The sequence below is a fragment of the Gymnogyps californianus genome, unplaced genomic scaffold (genome assembly GCF_018139145.2).
Source record: "Gymnogyps californianus isolate 813 unplaced genomic scaffold, ASM1813914v2 HiC_scaffold_31, whole genome shotgun sequence".
In the NCBI taxonomy this organism is placed as follows: Eukaryota; Metazoa; Chordata; class Aves; order Accipitriformes; family Cathartidae; genus Gymnogyps; species Gymnogyps californianus.
Window position 1 is genome coordinate 206,343 of NW_026114191.1, and position 8,278 is coordinate 214,620.

At 53.5% G+C, this 8,278-nt stretch overlaps 1 protein-coding gene across 1 annotated transcript; it reads left to right on the plus strand.

The window, feature by feature from the left end:
- Positions 1-2,826: 2,826 nt before the first annotated feature.
- On the plus strand, positions 2,827-3,762 carry LOC127028332 (olfactory receptor 14A16-like). The gene has a single exon (XM_050914047.1). The coding sequence runs from the start codon at positions 2,827-2,829 to the stop codon at positions 3,760-3,762; it is 936 nt and encodes a 311-aa protein (XP_050770004.1).
- The last annotated feature ends 4,516 nt before the right edge of the window (positions 3,763-8,278 follow it).

Below are 8,278 nucleotides of genomic sequence, written 5' to 3' on the forward strand. Positions count from 1 at the left end.
TGCTGTGGACATCAGGAAAAGGGAACTTTTTAGTTGTCCTAAACGTAAACATCTGCTGTCGTTTCGGTGTACCAAAGGAATTCCCCACCGGGCTCCAAGACGATGCCCCCAGACACTGCCCCGTCTCTCAGCACTGCTCCCTGAGAGCTTGCAGTCACCTGCCCATAACTTGGACAACCTCTGGTGTCCCCTCAGATGTCACCAGGTGTTCCCACCTGAACAACTCCCTCAATCAGCATTACTTAGCATGGGAGCTGAGAGAAGCAGCTCCCATGCAGGTGCCTGTTTTGTGCCCACGTGAACGGAGGCAAGAGGAATCTCACCTCCTGTGGGCTGGTGCTGTGCACGAGAGGGAGGTGAGCCCTCTTCTAGGAAGTCCCCAGGACTTCCAGCTCAGGATGGGATGCCTCGAATGAGTCAGCTGAATCCCTTGCCTCAGCAGGGGTCAAGGAGATCCCTCCCTGTCACTGGCTGGTTGTCCTGTCAGATGATGGGCCAAGGAAAGGCGATTCTCATGCGCAGCTCTGTCTTTGACAGGAGAAATGACACAGTTGGAAAGCAGTGTCTCTCCCCAGCTGAGGGAGGGAACATCAATGATTGCTTCAGCGTGTTTCACAGCAGGTTCCCCTGGAGCCCCAGGGACATCTCAAAGGAGTCCAAAGAGGGCCGAGAAAGAGATGCCTTGGGCTGGTGCTCTAATGCTGAGCTGGGTTGTCCTCCTGGGACGCGGGGAGCTTATGGCAAGCGGGCAGCACAGCAGAGAGACAGCTCTGCCCAAAGCGCAGCAGGGCTGAGGGCACTGCCTGCAGGCACCAAGGGGAGAGGAGCGAGGCAGGGAGAGGTTAAAGGCAGTGTGGAGTGGGAGGATGGCTGAGCTCTCACTGGGGCAGAAATCTTCACAGCCCTCTCTACGGTAAGTCTCTGGCTGCAGGGCACTGAACCCGGTGTTCCTGGCGGCATCTCCGAGACCTGGTTCATCCCACAGCCTGTAGGACCTGGCAGGAGGATTCTCACCGTTTCCCTAGTGCAGAGGAGGAGGACGTGCTCTTGAGCAGGGCTTCCCTGCTGCACTTCAGTAGGACAGGGAATGATGGTTTCCTTGTCTTGGGGATGACTGCAGGGGTAGAAAGCTGGGTCTGCAGCCAGGGGTGCCCAGGGCTGTCCTTCTGCGGAGGGTCCCTGCAAATACCCCCAGGGCATTTCCAAGGAAACTTTTCCAGAGGATGGTCAAAGTGGGGATTACCTGAAAGGGAAGGAGTCCGTGCTTTGAGAGTAGTCCTCTTGGTTGGCTGGGTGGGCAGTGGGAGATGGGAATTTATTTTTGCACTCTTGAGAAGGCACGGAGATGCCCCTTCTCTTTCGGAGTTATCTAGCTGAGCTGCTCCTTAGCCCTTGTACAGAGAGAGATGCCCCCGGGGCAGTTCCCCGCTGCCAGGAGGGGTTTGCAGGGCAGAGCTGAGCACACAGTGAAAGGGATGGGGCTGTCTTTCTGTGAGCACTGACAGGGCAGAGACCTGGGCACAGAGAAGCAGTTCCCGGCAGAGACAGCTCCAGGCAGCAGAGACATTGTCAGAGGGGGAGAGGGAGCACAGCTCAGAAATGTGGTGGGAGGGGGGATTCAGGCACCTCCCCGCCATCCCCTGCAGTGCAAGCATCTTCCCCGGAGCAACTCCGTGGTCTCCTCTCCCTCACTGCCTTGCTCCCTACCCTCAGCATCACAAGCACTTGGCCATCGGTTGCCTTCCCAGCAGCCCGACCAACAAACAGCGGGGTGGGGATTCAGGTTCAGCTGAGACACCAGCACTATGGGTCCTGCCATGCCGATTCTTCCATGGAGGAAAAGCAACCAAACCCCCTCCCAGCCTTTGGGGCACTGGGCACTAGAGTGTGTGGGGCTGGAGAAGACCTGGCCCTCCCTTCAGGGCAGCCCATCTTGAGGACATTTGAGTCCTTCCCTGGGGGGTCCTGCTGGGCTGCAGGCTGCCTTCCAGAAGGTCACAACTCACCCATGGCAACCTTGTGTTTTCCAAGTGCCCAACAGAGAAGACACGACGGGGCTGAGGCCAAGGAAATGCTGCTGGAGGTCTGTCTGCGGGCAGCTGGAATGAGCCCTCTGTGTCCCTGGCTGGGAAGGGAGAGATGAGATCCTCCTCAGGTACGATGAGATGGGAGCAGGGGTTTGGAGATGTGCACTTAGAAACTGGATTCCTCTGCTCTCAGCAGTATCCTGAGTATTTCTTTTGCGGGGAACACGGGAGTGTGATAGTCCTCCAGCTCAGAAAGCTGCCAGCACAAGGCAGCTGAGACCAGGGCTGATGGACTGACCGGCTGTCCTCCCTCTGCACTAAGGGACAGTCCCTTTGCCTGTCAAGACCCACAAGGTTTCACTGGGAGTGCAGCAGGAATGCCAAAGATTTCTGCCTTAAAAACACTCCTCAGGTGTGGTGGGACAACTAGAACAGAAGAAACAAACCAAAATCCCCTCAGCTCTGCTGTGCCCTCAGGTGAATTGGGAGCAACAATGCGGAAATCACCTTGATATCAAAAGTGGATTTAACCTGAGATCACCCATGTTCCTATTTACCTGTAACTGTAGGGCAGGATAGACTCCTCCAGAGCCCACAGCAGAGCCCCTGGCTCCCTAGGGCACCCTCAGCCAGCACCAACCACAGCTCCTGCAAGGGACTTGCCAAAGATCTTCCTGGAAAGGCGAGAGACAGTCTTGCAGGATTCTATGAGAAACAGAATATTTTGCTCAGATAAATCCGTCCCAAATTATTGATGCATTTTCCTCCTTGGACAGGCTCCCATGGCCAGGGGAAGAAAATGTCCAACAGCAGCTCCATCACAGAGTTCCTCCTCCTGGCACCTGCAGACACGCGGGAGCTGCAGCTCTTGCACTTCTGGCTCTTGCTGGGCATCTACCTGGCTGCCCTCCTGGGCAATGGCCTCATCATCACTGCTATAGCCTGTGACCACCACCTCCACACTCCCATGTACTTCTTCCTCCTCAACCTCTCCCTCCTTGACCTGGGCTCCATCTCCACCACTCTCCCCAAAGCCATGGCCAATTCCCTCTGGGACACCAGGGCCATCTCCTACGCAGGATGTGCTGCCCAGCTTTTTTTCTTTCTCTTCTTGATTGTAGGGGAGTATTGTCTTCTCACTGTCATGGCCTATGACCGCTATGTTGCCATCTGCCAACCCCTGCACTACGGGACCCTCCTGGGCAGCAGAGCTTGTGTCCACATGGCAGCAGCTGCCTGGGGCAGTGGCTTTCTCTATGCTGTGCTGCACACGGCCAATACATTTTCAGTACCACTCTGCCAAGGCAATGTCCTGCACCAGTTCTTCTGTGAAATCCCCCACATCCTCAAGCTTGCCTGCTCAAACACCTACCTCAGGGAAGTTGGGCTTGTTGTGGTTAGTGCCTGTTTACTCTTTGGGTGTTTTACTTTCATTGTGCTGTCCTATGTGCAGATCTTCAGGGCCGTGCTGAGGATCCCCTCTGAGCAGGGACGGCACAAAGCCTTTTCCACGTGCCTCCCTCACCTGGCCGTGGTCTCCCTGTTTGTCAGCACTGGCATCTTTGCCTACCTGAAGCCCCCCTCCATCTCCTCCCCATGGCTGGACCTGGTGGTGACTGTTCTGTATTCGGTGGTGCCTCCAGCAGTGAACCCCCTCATCTACAGCATGAGGAACCAGGAGCTCAAGGATGCCCTCTGGAAACTGGCCGAATGGATGCTGTTTCACCGACAATAACTTGCCTCCCCTGCTCTGCGCATTTCCCGGAGGCCAAGAGCCTGCTTTTTTCCCTTGTCATAATCCTACTTATGGATAATGTCTTGGGCTTCTACTACTTGTCTTGAGGTTTGATCCAGTTGTTTCTGACCCTTGTACAACACCGGATCAGATGTGGCCTGTCCAATAGCAGCTCTTCAATAAAAGGGCATCTCCCACGTGCAGTGCCTGAAGGCTGAGCTCTTCCTCCAAAGGTGCTGCCAATAAAATGTCCACGGAAGTGGTCTTTTAAAGAGTTTTGTCTCCTTGTGTTCTCCCTGTGATTGGGGTTAAGCTCACAGTACCATGGGCTTCCATTGAACTGAACGTTGTGGTTTTAAAGGCTCTCTTTGTGGTGTCCAGTGGCAGTGGAGATGGGGCATGGGCTCCCAATTCCCTCCTCAGGCTGCTTCACGTATGACAGGGCTGATGGCACATACAAAAATGAATGTGGAGGGATCGGGAGAGGACGGGGACTTGCCATGTGCCTTGGGCTGGGAGGGAATAAAGACTGAGAAGGTGAAACACCCTCCAAGGTGATGTCCCCCAAAAGTAAAGCACTGAATCGAGGTATGCCCAAAGAAGGACTCTGAAGTGGCATGGGAGTGAGTGGGGACGCATCAGGCAGAGGGAAGGGAGAGTGGAGAGATGCGGGAGCTGCGTGAGGAGGCCCAGGGCTGTGGTGGTGCCCTGGGGAGTGGGGCTGATGGGGGCAGAGAAGAGGTGAAATGCAGTGGGGGCTGAGGCTCAGCTACAAAATGTCAGCAGGAGAGCCTGGGAGTGAGTGGCCTCTGTTTGCTTGTGTTGTTGTTGCAAGCAGCAGCCGTGGGGCTGATGGGCAGGCTGAGAGCCTTCCCTGCCCCCCCGGACCTGCTGTGCCCTTCAGAGGGGCTGGGGCTGTGGGGGGAGCGCCCAGAGCTCTGCAGCACCCTGGGGTGGGCAGTGTGGTGGGGCCAGGGCAGAGTGGGCTGCTGGGCTTGGCTGGGCTGGGCAGAATGCAGGGGAGGTGGGGAGAGCTGGGGAGGGGCTGGGCTGGGCAGGAAAGTGTCTGGCAGAGGAAAACACCCGTGGAGAACTCAGCTGTGTGAGCGTGCAAAGTGAGGGCAGGGTGCTCACAGTGCAGAGCCAGGCCTCATGGTGAAGGAAGCAAGGCACCAAAGGAGCAGAAGAGAGGGGTCCGGTCTGTGCCGTCTTCCCTGGACACCCCACGGAAGCTGTCCCACGGCAATTTTCCCTGACCACCCCACACACCAGCCATTTCCAGCTCTGGCCATACACCCCAGCCCTCAGGAGGGACCTTTGCTGCATGGACACCCCTGTTCTCCTCTGGGGCTCTCTGATACCCAGCTCCACTGCCATTAGTAATGAAAAGAAAACCAGTTTCCTACTGACACTCGTTACAAACCAAGTCCCAGAGCTCTTGCCATGGCTGGTCTCTCAGCCAAGCCCGTTCTCAGACACCTCCAGCTAGATCAGGTGCTCATGGCCATGTCGTGACATGTATCGAAAATCTCCATTGCTTGAGCTCCCACCAACTGGCCTGGGTCCTTGCTCCGGTGTTGGGCTCTGAGGGATTTCTCAAAACCTCAGCTCTCTCAGCCTCCCCTTGGCCATAATGTGCTCCAGGCCCCAACCATCCTTCTGGCCTCTGCAGGACTCGCACCACTCTGTCAGGGCCTGCCTTGTGCTGGGGAGCCCCAGATTGCATGCAGCAGGCCTGATGCGCTCCTGTGCTGGGGTAACTTGGAGCAGCAGCCACCCAGCCACCCAGCTGCTCCCTCACTCTCCCTCCTCAAAACGACAGCACAAAGGGAGGAAAAAAATAGAGAAAAGCTTATGGGTCAAGTAAAGAAAAGGAGACCACTTACCCCTTACTGTCATTGTCATCACTTACCAATTACTGGGCAAAGAAGAGTTCACTTGGGGAAGATCAATTTAATTTATTGCCAGTTAAAAAAAAAAGCTGTGGATTGTGCGAAACTCTAACAAAAATATTACAGACCATTCCCCCATGCCACTCCTCTCTCCCAGGGTCAGATTACTCCTTCATTCCCAACACTTCTACTCACCCAACCCCAAGACAAGCAGGGGGAGGGATGAGGAATGGGGGTTACAGTCAGCACAGAACATCTCTGCTGCTCCTTCCTCACACTTTTCCCTTGCTCCAGCTTGGGTTTTCTCCATGGGATCCCACCATATTTGCGGCCAAGGCTATGTGGTGTTCATGTCTTTCTCTCTTACTTTTCTCCTATATACTCACAGAATGATGGAAATGTTGAGATTGGAAGGGACCTCTGGAGATCATCTAGTTGAAGGCCTCAGCTGAGGCAGGGTCAGCCACAGCAGCTTGCTCAGCAGCTTGTCTAGCTGGGTTTCGACTGTCTCCATGGAGGGACACTGCACAGCCTCTCTGGGCAATCTGTTCCAGTGATTGACGACCCTCACAGTCAAACAGTGTTTTCTTGGGCTCAGATGGAATTTTATAGACATGACTAAGATCTCTCCAAGCCTTTTCTTCTCCACACTGAACAGTGCCCCATCTCTCAGCCTTTCCTCTTAGGAAAGATGCTCCAGTCCCTTAAACCAGCTTTGGGGCCCTTTGCTGCACTTGCTTTAGGAGGTCAACAAGTTGGCTGTACTGGGCAGCCCAGCACTCTGATGCTCACCTGGACCTGGTACTCCCAAAGGAGGAAGAGCTGGTCAGGGATGTGAAGACCAGTGTCAGCCTTGGTGGTAGGGACTATGAAATTGTGGTCTCCCAGATTCCCCAGGAAATGGGGAAGGAGAGTAGCAGAGCACAGACCGTGGACATGAGGGAATGAGAACTTGGCCAGTTGAGGACCCTGGCAAGTGGGATCCCATGGGGGCAGTGTCAGGGCCCTGACACCATCCATAGGCCTTCATGGCCCTGACCAGCATCACCTGCGGCCTCCACTCACACTTCTGTCCATGGGCCCATGAGACCATTTGTCCTGGTTTCGGCTGGGACAGAGTTAACTCTCTTCTTAGTAGCTGGTACAGTGCTGTGTTTTGGATTTAGCGTGAGAGTACTGTTGATAACACGCTGATGGTTTAGTTGGTGCTAAGTAGCGCTTATCTTAAGCCAAGGCCTTTTCAGTTTCCCATGCTCTGCCAGCAAGCAGGTGTGCAAGGAGCTGGGAGGGAGCATAGGCGGGGCAGCTGACCTGAACTAGCCCAAGGGAGTATTCCATACCATGGAACGTCATGCCCAGTATATAAAGAGGGGGGAGTTGGCCGGGAGGTGTGGATCGCTGCTCTGGCATCGGTCAGCGGCTGGTGAGCAATTGCTTTGTGCATCACTGCGTTTTTTTTTCCTTTCCCCCCCCCTTTTTTTTGTTTTATTCCGTTTCATGACTATTATTAGTAGTAGTATTAGTATTATTATATTTCATTATTATTACTGTTAATTTTATATTTTACTTGTGTTATTAAACTGTTCTTATCTCAACCCACGAGTTCTGCCTTCTTTCCCAATTCTCCTCCCCATCCCACCGGGAGCAGGGGGAGGGGGACGGGGAACGAGGCATCGTCTGTGTGGTGCTTGGCTTCTGACTGGGGTTAAACCACAACAGTCCTTTTTGGCACCCAACGTGGGGCATAAAGGGTTGAGATAACAACAGATCTGACCAGAGCGTGTTAAAACACATTTGTTATTTGTTGTATTGTATTAGTTTAGTAGTCGCTGGTAACAGTGTTGGTTTATTGGCTCTTAGAGTCGTGGCATTCGTTCTTAGAGTTGTGTTATGTGTCACCTCACTTGCCATATATAGTCCCTGTGCTGCTGCTTATCACCCATAAGGTGAGGTGGATTAAGGTTTTTGCTTTGCTTTACTATGTAACACTGGTTTATGGTAAGGTAAAATTGTCGGTTGTGGGACTAATCCGGTATTTGTACTCAGCATTGCCATTATCTCCATACTTTCGGAGCTATCTAGTGGAAACTGTTAAGAATTACACCCTTTACCTTTTCTCCTCGGAAAGCCAATCTATGGGGGAGACACCTTCCTTCACCTTCCCCTCCTCCTCCAGGCTAATTACAGTAGTGTTTGAGAATTTTGAAAATTTTTAATATCCTTGGAATGTTGAAACTAACATGGTTCTATTGCTAGGAACTAGCTTGTTCCTGAATGTGGCTCAGGTCTTGTTTAGGGTTAAGCAACTATTTAAGAGGATCACCCAGAGATCTGCCCCAAAGCTGGAGAGTTATGAGTGGCAGGGTGTGGGGCGTAGCATGGGTAAATGCCTAGGATGGTGAGCACCTCCAGTGTTTTGGAACTTCACCCTTGAACAAGGGCAGAATCCTGAAAAACTAGTAGAACATTTGGAAGAAGTATGCTATCACCCCGACAATTCCAGGGAGACACAAACCACTGCAATGTGCTGGGGCCTGGCTCATGCCTACCAAGCCCTGTTTAACACTATTCAGTACCCTCAAGGGGAAGCGAAGGTCTCTGGATCTGACAACAAAACGACAGGC

Bases quoted from the DNA above. Each gene is read 5' to 3' on its own strand.
- LOC127028332 (XM_050914047.1), top strand. From the start codon at position 2,827: ATGTCCAACAGCAGCTCCATCACAGAGTTCCTCCTCCTGGCACCTGCA.